The sequence below is a fragment of the Nelusetta ayraudi genome, unplaced genomic scaffold (genome assembly GCF_046127955.1).
Source record: "Nelusetta ayraudi isolate G7.1 ecotype Tasmania unplaced genomic scaffold, CSIRO-AGI_Nayr_v1 ptg000021l, whole genome shotgun sequence".
Classification (NCBI taxonomy): domain Eukaryota; kingdom Metazoa; phylum Chordata; class Actinopteri; order Tetraodontiformes; family Monacanthidae; genus Nelusetta; species Nelusetta ayraudi.
In genome coordinates, this window is record NW_027466071.1 from 759,375 (window position 1) to 779,117 (window position 19,743).

General features: G+C 44.7%; 3 protein-coding genes across 4 annotated transcripts in view; 2 read left to right on the forward strand and 1 right to left on the reverse strand.

The window, feature by feature from the left end:
* Positions 1-1,024: 1,024 nt before the first annotated feature.
* qpct (glutaminyl-peptide cyclotransferase) lies at positions 1,025-7,933 on the reverse strand. Its single transcript, XM_076027512.1, has 7 exons — positions 7,767-7,933; positions 5,936-6,082; positions 5,510-5,791; positions 3,733-3,900; positions 2,985-3,084; positions 2,182-2,298; positions 1,025-2,092 (listed from the first exon to the last, which is right to left on the reverse strand). The coding sequence occupies exons 1-7, from the start codon at positions 7,890-7,892 to the stop codon at positions 1,911-1,913; spliced, it is 1,122 nt and encodes a 373-aa protein (XP_075883627.1). The 5' UTR covers positions 7,893-7,933; the 3' UTR covers positions 1,025-1,910.
* Positions 7,934-8,404: 471 nt separating this feature from the next.
* Positions 8,405-13,491, forward strand: mocs3 (molybdenum cofactor synthesis 3). The gene is made up of 13 exons (XM_076027513.1): positions 8,405-8,639; positions 9,378-9,510; positions 9,595-9,687; positions 9,868-9,988; positions 10,536-10,610; positions 10,753-10,870; positions 10,952-11,060; positions 11,152-11,214; positions 11,693-11,856; positions 12,060-12,107; positions 12,635-12,731; positions 12,819-12,926; positions 13,288-13,491. Exons 1-13 carry the CDS (start codon positions 8,493-8,495, stop codon positions 13,443-13,445), a joined length of 1,434 nt encoding a protein of 477 aa, XP_075883628.1. The 5' UTR covers positions 8,405-8,492; the 3' UTR covers positions 13,446-13,491.
* A 1,072-nt stretch (positions 13,492-14,563) lies between these two features.
* Positions 14,564-19,743, forward strand: part of prkd3 (protein kinase D3) — a 39,653-nt gene continuing 34,473 nt past the window's right edge. Inside the window, exons 1-2 of one of the 2 annotated variants that reach the window (XM_076027516.1) lie at positions 14,564-14,944; positions 15,974-16,625. In XM_076027516.1, the coding sequence (XP_075883631.1) occupies positions 16,332-16,625 (294 nt within the window). In that variant the 5' untranslated portion in view covers positions 14,564-14,944; positions 15,974-16,331. The remainder of the gene's footprint in view (positions 14,945-15,973; positions 16,626-19,743) is intronic. The other variant, XM_076027514.1, reaches the window with a different exon arrangement.

The following is a 19,743-nucleotide window of genomic DNA, read 5'->3' on the forward strand; positions in this document are numbered from 1 at the left end:
CATCATGCCACACAGGCTATCAGCTACGGAGACGCAATGTTTCCGGCTCGAAAACAAGTTTTGTTAGCAACCAGTGACTTGGTATGAACTACTAAGTCGACAAATCACAAATAAAAAATAATAATAAAGCATCTACGGTGACTGTCAATCAGTAGTGGCCACAGTTGTACAGTGACATTAACGTGAAAACGGGGATAAATAGCCAGGTTCCATTACACTTTTGACTCACTACTGCTCTCTGCTGGTCATCTGTTTTGAAGCATCTATCTATCTATCTATCTATCTATCTATCTATCTATCTATCTATCTATCTATCTATCTTAGGGCCATGTTAAAAAAAAACAACTAGGATATGATTTTACAAAAATCCTACTACCAAGTAACTAGCGAAAATCTGATGAGAAAACAACATGTCCATTATATTGCACAAGAGAAAAAGGATGTATACATGTCAGAAAATGTATATGCAAGAAAACTTTTACTCCTGTTTCTGTGTCAGAGATAGTGCTAATACCGCGCTTTCCAAGCTTTCTGGAGCTTGGAAGAAATCCAGAACCATGCTTGGAGGATTGACGGCCCCTAATGCACATCTAATCCCCCTGAAGAAAGACGATACAGTATGTTGCTTCACATTGTTGCCTAGTATCAAAAAACACGTCAGCCAAACGGAGCCACATTTAGTTCTCACAGGAGTAGGCCGTGCTGAATGGGATTTGGCCGGTGTGGAATTCAGGGGAGGTCCTCCCTGATAGGATTAGGTGAATCATGGGACTGTAGCTGAGGTGAGGCAGTGGGATGGATTGGTGCTTGACCTGTTGCTGAACGTGGGGCCCATAATTTCAGACCAAACGGGGTCAGTAATGAATGAAGAGACAAATCTGCAGCAGAGACCAGGTTGGTCAGCCGGTCTTGCTCTCTTATGCTACAACAATAGAAACATAAGCATGCAAATTCTGAAGGCACACTACTTCAGTGTCTGTATCCATCTGTAAGCTAAGATAAATAAACTCTGCGAGCTCTCCTGTTATTCAGAACAACCATTTATTTCAGCCTTGGAAGACAGGAAGTCCCACTCTGGCAGTGTATATTATTCTGGTATCTATACAGAGGTTGGGCTGATGTCACATAAACAAAGGCAGGCCAGGGAACCAGCAGCTCAGGAAGTTATCCGCTTCACGATCTAAGATGACAGGATATGAAGGGCTAAAGATGTTGTGTAAACCCACTTCCTGCGTTTTACAGGTTTACAATGTAAACACTGAAACAGATTTGCTCTAAGAATATCAAGGTGTCGCTACAAACCACCTGCTAGAAACACGTCATTGACCATAAACTCTTCTTCAGCATCCATTTATAGGGATAGAGGATTACGGGTGTTATGACATGACCGTGTATATTCTCCCAGTAGAACCCAAAGCAACCAGACTGAAACGATATATTGCCTGATAAGTTTAATGTTTAAAAAAAAACAAACAAAAAAAAAAAACATCTGAACGGATCTTTTGTCACTTTAAGGCTCCGAGGTCCTGAACATTGGCATGGACTCTAGGATGCCTCCACACACACAGTCCAAAGGAGGGAGTTCAGCTGATATAAAGAAGGCAGTGTAGTGTAAACACACATAAGAGATCCTGTGTGCTGACCTTGTTGCTGGGGGCCTGAGAGGAAGACTAGGCTTCGGGGGTAAAACAGGTTATATGTGTGTGAACACGACTCAAAACACATTCAGACTTTCAGAAGAAGAAAGATTAACAGGACAATCACCATGTCTATACATTTTTTATCATTCGTATGTGCACACTTGAGAGTAGATACAGTTGTTGGATAGGAGTGATAATTATTTGTTCGTATTTAAATTTCTGTTCAATAAAGTCTTTGCTCTGCATGTGTGTGTGTGTGTGTGTGTTTGTTTAAAGTAATGTGTGTGGACTTGTAGGGACGGTGGGCCTGGCATTGAGGTATTCCAGGACGAAGATCTGCAGGATCTTGTTGAGGTTCTCAATGGAGGCGCGATCCAGGTTCTGCTCGTTGTCGTCAAACGTGTGCCACACAGAAGGGAAGGGGGAGGGGATGAGGTGGAGGACCTGTACACCTGCCAGGGAGAGACAGCATAACAGTTAGCAAAAAAAAAAAAAAAGACTCCGTGCTCCTCTGTAACTCGCGCAGTCACTCGTGTCGCACCTCTGTTTAGGAACGGTATGTGGTCATCTTCAATGTGGTTGACAGGTCGATCGGGCCAGAAATACTCCACATTGGTCGCATGATCCGAAAGCTGGTTCATGGAGTGCAAACGCTTTTCTAAATAGGGAAAATGAAAGAAATATGCAAGTTTGAATTGAATGAGTAAATCAAAAGTTCACCGTCAACACTGTCTTGTTTGAGTTATTTCACACTTTTTAGTATAATACATTTCCCATATGTGTTCATTCATAGTGTTTAATGCCTGGAGTGACAATCTACAATGTATGTACAATGAAAATAAAAGAAAAACCATTCAGTCAGAAGTATGTGTCCAAACTATTGACTGGTCGTGTACACTGATAAAAGCTCCCACAGGCCACATTAACATGCACAGGCAATCTTTCCACTATCCCCTCACAATGTGCGAAACAATGGCAAAATGACGTCATGCTAAAATCCTCCTAAAATGATATTTACATATATGCTTTTTCCACGCACAGTTAATGATACATTCATGAACACATAAAGGGGAACTGTTTAGAAAACAGGTTGCCAGCGCAACTCTATTATTAGCCTTAGCTGCAACTGTACCCTCAACGGAGCCAGCATAACGCCCGAAAGCTCCGCATTAAGACACAAAACTGTATCATTTCTGCAGTAATCAGCACAGTTGACACATTGGCACCCAAAATGAAAATAATCATTTGGAAGGTGACCAGTGTGTTATCGCTGGGTGACTCACGCTGGGCGTGTGCGTTTGTGTGTGTGTGTTCGCAGTCGTAGCCAAAGACGGAATCATTTACCGATGTTCTGCAGTTTGGTGAGCCATCGTGTGGTGCTGGGGAACTGGTTTCCGAAGCGCGGGCTGGGAGCGCCGATGAGGTCCAACAGCACAAGCAGATCCTTGATGAGGAATTTTTTGTGGGGGAAAGAAAAGGAAAAGTGAAGAGGTCAGGTGGAATTCACATCCCAAAGATAAGTCCCTAACGACACTCCTGCTCCCATAATTATAGAAACGCTCCGGAGCTGCTGAGTTAAATGTGATGCAATGACATCATGCTTCCTGCTGGCCCAGCAAGATGCGGAAAACACACCCAGTGACACACACACACTGGTTTTCTTCAGAAACCTGCTTTGTCTGTCCACTTTAACAATAACGGATTTGATTTATATAGAGCTTTTCTAGGGACCCAAAGCACTTTACAGCCAATTGGTGCCTCTGACCACCACCAAACATTCACTCACATTCGTGCGAGGCAATGTGGGTTTAGTGTCTTGCCCAAGGACACAACAACAGACTGGGATGGAGCTGGATTTGAACCACCAACCTTTCGGTCATCTTATCTTGTCACCGACCGCAAAATAAACCCTGTTTGACACTGAGCCACTCGGATTTATAATGACCCAAGCAGCACTACGAAAAGATTCCAAACCCCGGTGTGGGCTGCTTGTGTAAGGAGATGAACCTTAAGCAGATTGTGCGCGCAAACAAAGGGGATGATCTTGAGGTGTCGTGATTAAGGCACTGCGCTGCTCTCGGAGACAGCGTACCATGCCGTGCAGCTGGTTGGTGTCCGTGGCCCCGGCGGGATGCGGGGTGTTCTGCATCTTGTGGGCCAGGTGCCGAGAGCCGTACAGGGAGTCGGTGGGCGTCCAGCGGAAGAGAGCCTCCTCGCCGTCGAAGAAGATGAGCTGCAGAGTCAGGTCAGGGCTGGAAGCCTGTGCGGGATGGCAAAGAGACGTTCAGCTGTGGATGGTGGTTCATGGCAGCGTGTCTCAACTGGTGGGTCGCGACCCAAAAGTGGGTCGATGAAGTTTTTTTTTTTGATAGGGTTGCGACTTTGTAAGCAGTTTCGCTTTTATAAATATATATTTTTATGGAGAAAAATAGAGAAAATGTTGGGCATTTATTTATTTTCCAGGACACACAATTCAAGTCAATAACTTCAATAATTTGTTTACTGGACATCATAGAAAGTATGCTTGCGTTTTTATTTTTGTGGGATAAATCTGAGTGCTGTGGAAAATATTTGGGTCGCGACTTCATAACAAGGAAAAAATGTGGGTGCTGAGATTCCACCAGTTGAGAACCACGAGTTTATGATTCCCATCCTTCGAATATTGTCGCCCCCTTGTGGTGCTCAGGATAAACTGACAAAAGGTGTTGTTTTTTTCTAGCCTCTTAATGTCTGACTCAGTGACTGTCGAAATTTGAATCGCACCCTGTTGAAAGCTAGACACTGGTTGCATACCATTTATCAGGCGCATTTGGTAATGATGCACCATTGCCCACAGAGGGAAATTTACATGCAGTGGGATTCGTATTCCCCCCCCCACGGTGACCTTTGTGGCAGACAGCTGAGTCTGATAAACATGTCCCTCAACTGACTCCAACGAACAGACAGAGCTCGGCCCATAGCCGTCAAAGAAAAGAAGGGTCAGGTGAGCAGGCTGCATGAATAATTAATAAAAATGTTGGTTTTTAGAAAACTTGTTTACTGTGCAATAAAACACACTTTCTAGTTCATCTGTGCGTTCCAGGGAGACAAATTTAAAATCTGATATTAGTTTGTCAAACTGAGATCTTGTGAGTGTGTGAAATAGAAAAAAAAATCAGCTATTCAAGCATCTTAAGCTGCCTCTATTTACCTGGGTCATAAACAAAAAAAAAATCAAGCTAATTGTTCTAAATTCCTCTGGCCCTGCTAGAAAGTTGTTATTAAATTAGTCCCTCTGCAAAACACCCAATGATCTTGACAGCAAAACAGCTGCTGAGTAATCTCCCTAATAAGCAAAGCATAAAGGGATATATGTTCAGGCTAATTCAAGGCTTACTTTCAAATCAGCAGCGTTTAGCTGCACTTGCTGTTTGTCAGTGTGCACCCTCAGAGGGGACTGCACTGAAAGGGGGGGACGGGGACGGGGGGAGGTTCTCTTCCAATCAGTCTGGGATCTTGGGCCTACAGAAGGACTTTACTTGCGCTAGGCAAGCTGTGCAGAGCTACCGGAGGTATTTTATCTCGATGTCTGAAAAGCATCCTCGGGGGGTGCATCTGATGGGAAGCTCCACAAATGTTGGGCGGATTAAGAACCTTAACTTGACTCTTTCAGCTGCACGAGGGGGAACTGATCCAATTTCACATAACCGTCAGGATCGTTTGTATGTTTTTCCTGCAAATCGCACAAGGATTACTTATTTGCAGCAGAATATAGCCAAGAAAACGCATTTGCGACACTCTGCATAGCTTATGAACAAAGAGATCTTGTAAAATATACCTTTCATCTGCTTTTACCTGTCATTTTATGACACTCAGTGTGGCCTCACTACCTTCTGAGCTTTCAGTTCTTCATCCAGGGCCCTGACCAGCTCCAGCATCATGGCGCAGGGGACAGCCGAGTCCGTCGCACCGTGGAACTCCTTGCCGTGCCACTGCGGCGGGTAGTACTTGGAGTCGTGGTGGCAGGCCAGGACGAGGCGACGCTTGGCAGAAGGGTTGAGAGTGGCGATGATGTTGGTGAAAGGCAGCTCGCCATAGGGTGTCATTGACCTGAACCTGTCCAAGGTGACCTCCCAGCCTGCTCCCAGGGAGCCCAGGGTGGTTTTGATGTGCTGGTGGGGGAACGCAAGCATGCCCAGCAAATCACACGTCAGCAGCGAGCAGGTCGACACAAAGTGTGTGCTTCGGCGACTATTATCAGATGGATTACTGTTTTTTTTTTTTTTTAACATGTTCAAAAGGGGAAGCTGACTCACTTCCTGCACTTCCTGGCCACCCAAAGAGCCTGGGTACCTGGTGACAAGCAGCGGCCTCAGGTCCCGCTGCCACATCTGATCCAGGCTGGTGTGAGACAGAGCGGCGCTGACTTCATCTTGTGACAGAGTGAGAGCTCGGTGGTAGAGCTGAAGGCAACATGTGACGGAGAAAATGTCAAAGGTCAGCATGGATTTTACAGACGGACGACGTTGAGACTTGAATGCGAAACGTACGGTATCAGTATCTGGTCGGCCTCTGCAGTTTTATGAGCAACACAGGAAAAGAATACAATACAGTATTCAGTAGTACTAAAGCCATTGTCCAGGCAGAGCTTTCAAAATTTCCAGAGTAACAATACATTGGCAGTTTTTCTAAACGACGCACCGCAGTTGATCTTACTGCAAAACGACACTTTATGTTTGGCAGAATTAGATCAGAGGTGATCAGGGGAGATGTGGGAAGGGGACATTGGATTCCCGATAAATATCGAATCACCACCCTCCTCACAGAGAGGCAGAGGAGCCTCTCAGAGCGCCGTGAATACACACTGGTTGAGTCCCTTTGAAAATTCCCACCGGCTGCTGTTGAGCCCCAGAGGCGGACAAAGCGAGGAGTGCTCGTCACAGTGTACATACACACTTCCCCTTCATCCGGGACACACACGCGATTGCAACAAAATCTACACGGCCTGTTTGTACAATACCGAACACAGCCGAGCAGATTCCTGCTCTGAACATCAAACACATCGATCCTCTGATTGTCATGTCACTCTTTTATTTTCATTTGGATCAAAGGTCAGCTGCTGAGTAGCACAGGGGTTTGAAAATGCGGACTGAACCCCCAGAAGGGGGACGTGGGAGCGGGAGAGGAAGGGCCAACAGTGACTCACAGAGGATAGTCAGAGACTGTTGGCAGTTTTTTGTATCAAGTCTCACAGTTCACTGCATCAAACATTGATTTAAATCCATACTTCTTTCTTTCTTTTCAGCTGCAAGTGTCATTACACATTTCAGACTGAGCAGTGTTGTTTTGTTCTTCCTCCAATTTTGCTTTTTTTCACAAGGCAATCCCAGTGACTTCAAAAAATGCGCAGGGCAAGTTGTTTTCCTCAGCACAACATGATGTAGTACTGTACATCGGCTTCGTAATTACAGACTGGCATAGGGCGTAAAAAAAAGAAGGAATAATTACATGTTTTCACAGGCTGAATTGAACCATCAGGAGATGTTGGTGCGCTGGGCACAGACAGAATCAAAGAAAAAAAAGGGGGGGGGACCAATTTAAGGTCTATAAATACCAAGACCTGCAATTGGAGGATCATTGATGGTGAGTGTGCTGCCATAGCAACTGGACAAAGGGGAGAGGGGAAGAAGAAGAAGAAGTGAGGGACATGGATGACCAGGTGAACCCAGGTGTATGTCAGGAGAATTACACAACCAAGGCGAGAAATGGAGAGAAGAGTAGATGGAAATATGCGTTGAAAATTACAATCTGCCCCTTAATGCTACCTATTCTGGCTGTGCAATTGATCTATAACTCAAGACAACATGTTAGTAGACTAATAAATAAATAAATAAATAAATAAATAAATAAATAAATACCCCACAGAAATTGATCGATGAGCTGCGCTCAGATGCCTTGACACAGTATCAAGTAAATAATCTCAAATTCATTGAGCAAATTACAGGAGTCCGTTCACTGGCGTGATTCATGACATTATACAATTTGTGGCTCACTTTTTGTCTTGGCACCCGTGCCCGATCCAATTAGCGCGGCGCTGTCAAAGACCGCATAATGGGAGAAAAATCCGTGTAATTGAATTGGACCTACCTTCTCTTGAGTCCAGGGAATTCCTGCGGCGAGATGGATCAAAGTCACCCAGACGCAGAATAAACGCATTGTGGCAGGACCGTGGCGACGCGCCGACATGGTGTTCGAGGCTTCCTCTCTCCTCATTCGTGCTTCTGCTGTGTGAGTGTTTGTGTGTGCGAGAGAGAGAGAGAGAGGGAGAGAGAGAGAGAGAGAGAGCTTACCGATCATGTGAAAAGCAGGAGGGAGGACCCGAGGCTCTGCGCGTGTGTGCTTGCGTGCGTGCCACACCACACGCCTTATAACGGTTATAATTTATCTTCGACGGAAGACACAGCGCAACGCTAAACATGTCATCAAGCCATTTCACAACACAGGCTCCATGGCAACATTTTAAACGGGGACCCCTTGTGCATCATTCGCATTTTTTTTTAGAAGACAATTTGCAAAGAAGAAAATACTTATTTGTAACGATACAATTATAGGACTCGATTAAAAAAAATATATATATTTCATAGTTTCATTCGTACTTTAGGAAAATTGAAAATAAATAAATAAATAAATAAATAAATAACACCAACAAAACAAAACAAAAAAGCAAAAAAAAACAAACAACAAAAAAAAAACATTGCTTTGCGCGTCACATGATCACAACGTCACAAGCACAACCCGGAAGTTCGCGCCTCGCCTCTGGTCGGCAACATGTCTCGGAGTTAGCGTTACACTGTGGCGGAGGCAAGGGAGGTGATGACCAACGAGTGTTCAGATTCTCTAGTTTTCTTTCCGTACCTGCGTCCAGCCATGACTGAGGAGGTGAGCTGCTTAAAATTGCAGCTCAGAGAGAAGGAGGAGGAGATCGCGGCTCTGAAGAAGAGACTGGAAGAGCTAGAAAAGGTGCGGAGATCGACTTCACGCTCATTCATTCCTTGAAAAGTGTCACAAGTCCAGAAAGAAATAGTAAATCTAGATATGTCACTATTTCACTGCCGTCTCATTTTGGCCGACGAGGTAGCTTAACACCGTTGGCTTCGTGGATTTGGTTGCAGCAGACTGTGTCAATAGTCCATTTGGCATAAATCTAAAACAAACAAATGAATAAAGTTTATCTTATCTTAGTTTATTTTCATAAGCAAAAGCCTGGCCACTTAATTGCTGGGAGTCTGGTTTGTTAACTAGCTAATTAAACAAATAATCCAAAAATAATATCACAGAGCAAATGAGTCACATAGAATAAGCTGCATACAGACCTTTTCATGTTACACGTAGGGCAAAGACATACATAATGTTTATTTTATTGATTTGGTTTAAGCAGGAAGCTGTCATTTTATATTGATAATCTCAGAAGCAGATTGACAAAGAATTAGCAACAAAACAAAGTTGAATGCTCAGTACGTGATTAAGTGTAGGGCAAAAACACATCCTAACCTCATTTAAGTGTGACGCCAATCCTTTAATGCAAAGCACATTAAATGCTTCTTCTATGGGTCTTCTTGTCGAATACAAACATACTAAGAAACGTAAAATTAACTGATTCATAACAGAGGCACCCTGTTTATGCCATCAGTGACGTTTGGCCCAAAGCTGCCTTTTAAACACACACCTCTTCTCCTTGTGCTATATTCTCTTCCCCAGGGTTCTACATCAGCACTGGAAGTGTGTGACAAAGTGACGCCCCTGAGCCCTTTGACAGCCAAATCAGCCCTCAGCAATGAGGACATCATGCGGTATAGCAGGCAGCTCCTCCTGCCTGAGCTGGGTGTGCAGGGTATGGCAGGACAAATGCTCATCGTGTTAATGTTGATACTGTAATCCGGCATTAATACAGCATTTTTATTTCAATTGTCCACAGGACAGTTAAGTTTATCCAAGACCTCAGTGTTGGTTGTGGGCTGTGGGGGACTCGGCTGCCCACTGGCACAGTATCTTGCCGCGGCAGGCATTGGTATGTCGTCAATCATGTCAAATTAGACATCATCCAGATTACAAAAACCTTGAATTTATGGTTAGCTATTATTATTATTATTATTATTATTATTATTATTATTATTATTATTATTATTATTATTATTCTTTCTCTCCTTTTTCCCCCATAATCAAATTCTAATACATTTTCTAATGCCAGGGCGTCTGGGCCTGCTGGACTACGATGAGGTGGAGCTCAGTAATTTGCACAGACAGGTGCTTCATGGGGAGGAGAACTGCGGCCAGGCCAAGGCTCTGTCTGCTGCACACGCAGTTAAAAGGTACTGATGCCCTCAACTGATCTGCCCACAGTAAAGATCAGTACACAAAGGTCTAACACTCATTTGCATTACAGCCATACGACAAATATGTGTGTTTGATATTATGGAACCCGACAAACACATACTTATATTGTTCATTGCAGCCTTTTCTGATACTTGTGTTTGTGTTAAGAGAACCCCATCTCATTTATTATCATTGATCTGCTTTTTAATACACAGTCCAGTCTCGCCACGGGTTATACTTAGTTGTGCTGTGGAAGCAGCAGTCGTGTGTAAACATGTTGTTTTAGGTCCGTCTTGGTTCAGCCACTACACGACTATGACCACATGAGGGCGCCATCCCCATCTCAAACGCACACATGCCCTTATTGACCCTACTACGTACATTGTTTTAAACAGAAGTCCAAATGAAAGCCACGTTTTGTGTTATTTTTTCAATGTTGTTACGAATATTTAATACTTTGTATGGCTTTTTTTGAGCTGAACCACTCTCATAATCTAATAAGTAACTAATTAATATCTCTGAATTTGGTTACTTTTTTTTCAGATTGAACTCCACAGTCGAGTGCGTTCCCTATCACCTGCAGCTCTCGCCGGCGAACGCCCTGCATCTAGTCCGACAGTATCCTGCTGTGTGTCACTGGCCTGCCGCCGCGGCCTCGTTCTCTCTCAACGCTCCTCCAGTTCCCTTTCATCACGTGAATCTCTCTTCGTCTCTCGATGACCTGAACTCATTGACGTCACCTTGACCTCCTCGTCCACATATATGACATCGTGGCCGACTGTTCGGACAACGTCCCCACTCGCTACCTGGTGAACGACGCCTGCGTGCTCAGCGGCAAACCCCTGGTGTCAGCGAGCGCCCTGAGACTGGAAGGGCAGGTGAGGTTAACACTTAATCTCAACATCAGAATCCAGAACATTGAGTTATTGCGCTGGCTGTACGTATGTGTGTGTGTTCAGCTGACGGTGTACAACTACCGCGGAGGTCCCTGCTACAGATGTCTCTATCCAGTGCCACCGCCCCCAGAGACAGTGACCAACTGTTCAGATGGAGGAGTTTTAGGAGTGGGTGAGTTGCCTCCCCTTGTTTGCCCCAGAAACCATGTATCTTGTGAAAAAGGAAAATAGTTGTTGGTTAAATTGTTCACTTTTTTTTTAAGTGCCAGGAATAATGGGCTGCTTTCAAGCTTTAGAAGTCCTCAAGATCGCTTCTGGAAAAGTCTGTATCCTTTCCATTCCCCCTGTTCTCAAACAGTACCTTTTTGTATTTTGTCGCCTTACACAAGGAATTTTCCTGCTAAGTCATGTGATTGTGCTACAAAGGAATTGCCCAAGGGCCTCTCAATGGAGCCGTGTTAAGGATGAGAGGGAGGTTTTGTGCCTGTCCGATTAAAAGAAGAAAAAAAAAACCACACAAAAACAACATCATATAAAAGTACAACAGGTGGAAATGTTTTTTTCACGTCTGTGCTCTGCTGATCTCTCATTTTCCACTCAGTGGAGAACTCTTGTAAACTTGTTGATGGCAGTGCATTGTATTATCGCGTGTCCTCCGTTGGTGCATTGTAATACGCAGCGCTGACATTTGACATTGCACAACAATCGTGCCCAACTCCAGATTGTGTTGTCGGCCTGACCCCTGAGTCACGCCGTGCCGTGATGCTCTTTCCCCAAAGCCTTTTCCTTGACCAGCTGCGGCAGCTTCCTGTGGGCAGCAGCTGGTGATGTTTGACGCTCAAGATGCCAAATTCAGGTCCATTAAGTTGCGGCCAAAGCAGGCTGGCTGTGCTGTGTGCGGAGAGACGCCCGCCGTTACCCAACTGGTAGACTACGAGGCTTTCTGCGGGGCTGCTGCCACAGATAAGGTTGCTCACAATGGACAAATCCCATGGGGTCACCTTGTTATTGTATGGGTTTTTGCGTGCAGGTCATCATAGAAATGCTTTCTTTTTTTCTGTCAAGGTGATAACATCACGTTAACATCAGCTGGTCTTGTTTAGTAAAGCCCTCTATTATTCTCCAATCTTTTGCAAAAATCTTTCATTGCTTCGTTTCTTGTGTGTTTCAGTGCCGCAGACTCCACCTCCTCTCCAGGGATCAGAGGATCACAGTGCAGGTATGCACGTGCACCCGCCGAGTTACTTGGTCATAGCGTGACTCTCTGTATTTAGTGCAGCTTATTGTATGATTACTTCCAATTTTCTGGGTTTTCATAAACTGATTACATCTCGTTGGCGACCCTGCCCCAAATGGGAAATGGCTGAAAAAAGTGCCTGTAGAGTTTCTGCGAGAAGGAATAATATGTTCTATTTGGCAGCGGGAGTGGCGGCGGCGGATTGCATGCTGTTTATATTTCTGCTGAATGGCCGTTTTCAAATCAGATGAGTCATTAGGAGCCCGAGATGGCGATCGTGATTGATTGGGCCGTTATCAAGATTGCGCAAAGGAATCCAGTTAGAAACAGTTTTGCTTCCTGTAATTTAAAACGGAGTGGGGAAAATGAAATGGCCATATCTCAGCAGCGGCGCAGGATTTGCTTGTTATGAATTCACTTCTCTGCTTAAAATATTTAAAATGCACAATTTACTGAAATACCTGGATATTAATGTATGTGCTGTTTTTTCTTTTCTTTTTAAACCACAGGATTATAAAACGATAGCAGACAGCGCAGAACCCCATCTTCTGCTCGATGTGCGCCCTCTTGTGGAAGTGGATATATGCCACTTGCCTTTTTCGCTCAGTATCCTTTGTGTGAGGCGGCCATTCAAGCAGTCACACTTGATTTCTGATTATCCCTGTGTGTTCGCCGTCCTTATATTGTTTCCAGACATTCCTCTCTCATGCTTAGAGGAGAGAAGGAGCGAACATCTCCGGTTACTGAAGGAGCAGATCAGCCAATTGAAAGGGCAGATGTCGGGAGACTGCCTGCCTGCCGGTAATGTCAAAACACCGTTTAAGGCTCCCACATGTTGCATATTCACTGTCCACTGTGTAGTCTGATACAGGCTTATTTTGGCCAGCTTGTTGCAGGTTGTAACGGGGTTGCTAGGTGACCCCCTTTTTTCCAAAACAAGTGCGGCCAGTCAACCTGAGCAGCTGGCCTGATTTAAAGAAATTAATATGCAAAATCTTCAGCACGTTTGACTTTCTGTTTCAGCCAGCTAAAATTAGCCTTGTGGTTATTTTGTTTTATTTTATTTTGCCATTGTTGTGTTTTAGATGTTGTTTAATCTTAAAGGTAATTTCTTAAATATCCAGAGTTTGCCTTTGTGTTTTCTGTCTGTTGCCTGCTGCAGTGTACGTGATCTGTAAACAGGGTAATGACTCTCAGAAGGCAGTGCGGGTTTTGGAGAAGATGAGCGGCTCAGAAGTGGATGCAATCACAGCAAAAGACATCTCTGGAGGCCTCATGGCTTGGGCGAAGACAATAGATCCCACATTTCCTTGCTACTAATGCATTTTAAATACAAGCTTTCCAATAAACTCTGCCTTTGTTTTTTTCCCCCAACATTGCAAGTTGTTTTTTTTCCCTTTTGTTATCACTTTCCTCCCTACATTTGCATAACATCACATAGTTAAATTGCGATAAACTGTATGAAAGAATTTCCTTTTAATTTTCTGCAAAGTGTGACACTGCAGCTGTACCTGTAATCTACCTTACACCCATTCATGAGAAATATGAGCTGACTGTGAAACATCACGTAAACATCCATGCAAACGGAATCCCAAGTTTGTTTTTTCCAGTCATTATTCCAAGATTATTTAAAGAGACATTTTCCCGAAAATGAAACAAATAAACATGTCAAGTTCCAGATTAGAGTCCTTACCAAACACTAGCTGCCCTGTTTTCACTTTCCCTTTAGACTCATTGCCAGCTTTACTAGGCTGCCTGAAGTAACAGTTGTCAAATCCTCACTGTTGCTCAATAGACACATTTCTTTTTCTCCAAAATGTTTATCTATAAAAACAAATTACTGCTGTATCAGATTTTACATGCCCCAATGTATATCTAACCAATTAGTATGTCAAATACAGAATTCGAATACACAAAACAAAAGTTCTGTTCGAGTCTTTAAACAAAAGTTTTGAAAAACCAATATCTGGTAGTTATGAGGTGAACCGAATGCATCTTGAATTGGATACCTGAATTCAAAAGACACAAATACTGCTACTGTTTCTTGAACTTCCTTTCAATTATGTAGAAAAGGTGACGTCATTTGTGGATGACTTGACACTTGGAAGTAGAAGGATATTTGAAATGTTCCTTCTGAATAGGAAGATTCGTATCGCGGGTGTCAATAACACACGCACAGACCAGCGATTCATTTATGGTCTCACCATATTTAAAAAAAAAAAAAAAAAAAAAAAAATCGCATGGATTTGACTTTTGAGACCAACGAATAACCAATGTTTTACAAGCTAATCCGAGTCGAGGTGTCGAACTTTTTTTTCTCTCTCTTGGCGTGACCGAGTTGAAAATAACGGAAAAGGGACGCGCATGCGCGGTGTGCGAAGCCGCGGCGGAGGCGCCATTGCCTCACAAAAGGTTGTAGTTCGACTTTTGCTCCTCACGCATGGGCAGCTAATTGTGCGGAGACAATAAAAAGACTCCAAGACCCAGCCACGGCTGCTGCTCTTTCCCTTTTTCCCTCCTCCTCGTCGAGCGGCGGGGGGGAGTAGCCACAGCTGGAAGGATAATAAGATGCGCATGAATTTACAATCTAGAATAAAAGTAACGAGTTAATAAATGGACGGCTCGGTCAGTCGCAGCGCGCCTCTATGCAAAACTATTTTTGGCTGGACGTAATTAAGTAGGAGGGGAAACGCTTTGCGATCCGGTTTGCGACTTCCAGAACACATCTCAGGCTGTGTGCTTTCTTCACTTGATGGAGTTTGAAAGTTTCTTCGGCGCTCTCACAATGGAAAGAAAAGCGCCCTTTGCACTCTCTGAAGGTAAACTACTCTCAAACTCTGCGCATCCACTACCCGGCCCCGTCGAAAGTCTAGCGGACTGTAGCGAAGATTTTTTTGGTTATTATTTTTTGCTATTTTTTATCAGGGGGGTTCGAGGGACAAAACTGAAACCTTTACGTCTAAATGCGAGTCTTGTATAACTTGTTTTGCTGGCATTCCCAAGTCGGGTTGTGTTCTGCCAGCAAGCCAATCGAAAGTGGGAGGGGTGCAGATGCTGAGAAGCCCCGGTTCCAGATGTTGTGGAGGTTCAAAACTTGCAGCTCGCAAAAAAGATTGGCTTCTATCAACTTCACCGTGTCACTGGTTCTCACGCCTAACTTCTTCTTCGGGCGGCGGTGGCGGCGGCAAACGGGAGGGCTCGAAAGTTGCTTAAAGTTCCCAAAAGGTGCCGTCCGTAAAGTCGGTGCTGTTGACGTGATGCAGAAAAGTTGAAGCAGTAGCCGCGCTAGCACGACGCTCATGTTAGCCTGAAGCTAACCACGTAAACACAACAGTGCACCACAGCGCTTTAATAATTAAATAGGTGGCCGTCAGGACGCAGTCCGTAGTTAAGAAATAGTTTGAAAATGTTGTATTGTTGTTGTTTTCTATTCGTAAAAGAAACTTTGCTTGACTTATCCAACTCTGAACAAATAAAGTTGCTTGACTTGACTTGCTAGGCGTCACACAATACAGTATTTACTTAATTTTGTTTTAACATTAGGTTGTGTCCCAACCCTGTCAGTGATCTCAGCAATCGAGTTTGAGAAGTTCACCCATTACACAGTTTCTTTGTTTTTCACTTTTCAGAAAACGTGTGATAAACCATTCAGTTTTCGATTCATGTTAGATTTTTTTTTTTCAACAATCCCTCTGTGGTATCACGAAGGGCACCCTTACTTCACACATGTAAATTGGGACGGTTGTTTTACTGTGGTGTAAAGTGTGCAATATTGTATTCAGGTAGCTGAATGCCCTTTTCTCTACATAAACATTTCTCTGTCTTCCTCTCTCCCTGTGCATGTGCAGTGACCGGCTTCCTGTGGTCAGAGTGGATGACTGACCTCAGTCAGGAGAAGGAGCACCGTACCAGGATATGAAGTGCGACGCAGGGATTTTTCACAGCAGAAGTCTGTTGTGGGACGTTCGCGCACTTCCTCCGCCAGCTGTACATATAGTGAACTATTGTTACGTGAAGCTCAAATGGGTAAAATTGTCAACGCCCTTTTTAATTTATGAAGAAACAATGCCGTCGTGATAAAAAACAAAACACAGCGCCGACTCGCAGGGACCAAGACTCTCTCTGCAAAGAGCCAACTGCGTCATCTTGTTTCTTCAGACCTGACAGAGACTTCAACCATTTAACGTTGCCGTCGGAAGAAACCCAATGTCTGCCTCCTCTCCCCCGTCCTTACCTCGAGCCTTCCTCCACTCTCTCCATCCGCACCACCCGTCCTTGCCATCCACCCCGTCCCCTTCGCCGAGCCCACCGGGGCCCCTCTACACACGGCTGTCTAACGGCAGCCACAGCATCCCCAGTCCGACAAACTCCCGCGGCTCCTTCAATGGGGTGTCCTTCCTGCTGCAGATAGGGCTGACCAGAGAGACGGTGAACCTGGAGGCCAGCGATCTGTCGCTGTCTGCTGTGAAGGACCTGGTGTGCTCCATCGTGGACCAAAAGGTAAGAGCTTATGACTGTCACTTGTGACTTTTGTCAGCGCGACACCTGCTATTTCAAAAGTCTTTAAAGAAAAAGAGACAACACAATGCACACAGACATTTCATTTTCTAAATTGAATCGTCTCAAGTATTCCAAGTTTTGCGCTCCAAAGCTGACATGTTGCGTTACAGGTCAAGCACAACAGAAGCATGTATATTAAACGGCACCGATGCCACAGGACTCTGTCTTACCCATGCATGAGCAAACCTCACACTGATAGTGTGATAAGAACATTTTTTCTACATATCCCAAAATATTTTTTTTTTCTCTTTGAGGTGGGTCACCAAAACACTCCATCCGTCTGCTCCAGCTCCAGCCCCCTCTGTTAAGTTTTAGAATCCATTGTGGCCCACCAGTCAATAAGTTTGCCCGCTACTGGTCTAGACCACACTATTTTTTTTTCAAGTCCAGTATATTGTCGCCTGACTCCGAGCCCAGTGATGTAAGTGCTCAGACGCACAGGCTCATGCGCAGATTCAGGCAGTCCTTCCTGCTAGTTTTGCTCTGCCTCTGTAATGCTTGACCTTCAGAGATATTTCCATAGCAGAAGCATTGTGTGTTAATGGCAGTCAGCTGGAGTCTCTTGGCAGCAGCGGCGTCCTTGGATGTTTTTTTTCTCATTTACATCATCAAGGAAAAACATTTTCAAGTTGTTGCGTGAGCACGTCAATCCCACTTGTGCAACAGTGACACCATCCGGTTCCTTATCTCGCATTTTGTATGCATACATCTCTATGATTCCTTTTAAGGTCACGAAGAGGAAGCAACATATATTACTTGAACAGAATCATAAAAAAAACCCAGCTATGTTTACGGTATGAATAATTTATCCACCGTCCTCACAAAGAGCCGTTAGTGTGAAGTTTCGCCTCCATGATTGTCTGCTTCTGTCGGGGATTAGCGGGGGTGCAAAGCCCCCCCCCCTGTAATAATGAAATGGCTCCTGTGTGCATTCACACATTGCTCTTTCTTTAACCTCTTGCGGATAATCGGGATTGCTCCATTTGTGCCAGTAATTATCACTAAATAAATAAATGGTGATTGAACGAAGCACTTCCATCAGTCAGCCGGGACGCGGGCATCTAGGTCAGCCAGATCTCTATTCGTGTTTGAGGCGAAGGTAAATGCAAGTAAGGAAAAAAAAAAATGAATGTGGAACAAAGCCTGGACCAACAAGTGGAAGTTGGTGGAGGCGCTGGGCTGTGCGCACCGGGCCCGCGTCCTTTTGGTTTCATGTTGTCCGAGTTTGACATTCCAGAGGAGCAGGGTAATGTTGTTGTTCTTTACGAGGTCTGCTGATTCTCACTAGCTACTTATGAACAGTTCTGGTTGGCAGAGCAGAAAATCTCATCGCCGCACACATTTACACGGATCTTGTAATATATTGGCACGGTCACAAGAATCCGGGTAACAAGGGGTGGAATGATGTGACGTCTTGGAAAGGATCCACACGGGAATCTTCGTATGAATCTTTTGCGGAGGCGACTCAAACAGTTGCTGATGTTCTACTGTGAAGATCCATACACAGTACATTGAATTAAAAATAAATAAATTAAATTAAATAGAAACGCGCTGTAAACCATTTCCATGCTGTACACTGTGCATTACTGCGGCGACGTGTCCAGCCTGATTATCTGCATCACGGCGCATTTCTTTTATTGCCCGCTGCCAAATGCGGTGCGCTGCCTTGGCTATTAATGAAATCCATCCATGTGGCTTTGATATCAGTGGAAAATGTGACTACAGGCCTTCTGCGCTCTCCACTCCATCCCTGCCTTGCCTCTTGCTCTAAAATATGCGTGACAGCGGCGAGCGTTTTTCAAAATCCGCTCACCGCTTGCCTGGGCCAACTTTTCCAGCTGAAGACCTTTGGCTGGAGCTCGGCCGGTGACATTCGTCCCAGGCGGGTCGGTTCCAGTCGACGGAACATCAGGTTTCTGCTGCTGTCTGCCGAGGTGTGAAAGGAAGAGAAGAGGGCTTTCGTCCTTGGTGTGTGTAATATTTGTGTTAAAGATAAAGCTTAGATGGAAATGTAACCCCCCCCCCCACACACACACTCCTGGCCACGACCCCCCACCCCGCTGCAGTTTCCTTGGCCGTGAAACGATGACTCACCTCTCAGCCATGCAACAAACAGGGATGTGTGTAGTCTGATTTATACCTGCTCACTCTGCCTCGAGGTTTCTGCTTGGTCAGCTGCAGCTGCCGCCGCCGCTGCTGCCGTTGCTGCCGTTGCTGCCGTTGCTGCCTTTCATTCACTGCGTTTCCATTACAGTTTTTCGCCAAATAAAAGCGATATTTCTAAAATTTCGATTTGCAGGTGTTTCCATTGAATGGCTTATTTGTTTACGTTTGTTTGCTGTCAAAAACGGTGGTTGTATTTTTCTCTTTGATTACCTGTAAAAAATATTTTGTCTCCTCCTCCGTGCAAACATAACGCGCCATTTTCACTTGAAGTAAACTGGTCACGTGACCCCGTACGTGACGTTCGGTGTTCGGTGAAAAAAAGTGTTTCCATGACACTTTTGCGATATACCTCTATATCAATACGTCAAAAACTTTCAGCCATATTTGAAAGGTTTTTCGAACTTGAGGTGTTTCCATTACCAGTTTTTTTTTTGTTGCTGCGATATTTAGGTTTGGCGCAATTCTATGGGTAATGGAAACACAGCTATTGTAAGTTCATCATGATTGGGACTACTTCCACGTCACTCGAGCCCTCCGGCCTCATGGCTGTTTACTCTACCTCCTCTGCTAATCACACAGGTTCGAGGTCGGAGAGCAAACGTCTGAGAGCAATTCAAATGATTCACGCTTTGACGCCAAATGTGACGCCGTGCCGAAAACAAAGCACCTTTTCCCGTTCGTTTTCAACAGGAGGGTCTCTGCGGCCCAGCGGCGGGGGACTCTCTAAGCCCCTGCTAGGTTTTGTCACAGTGTCAGATTTGGCGTGAATTCAGCCGCCCTCTGTAACTCTTTAATGGCGCTCCTGTGCACGCTCAGCCTCACTCCAAGGTGCACTTCCTCCCCCATGCCCCTACCTTTGCCCTTGTTTCTTTTTTTTTTTTCATACCGTGCA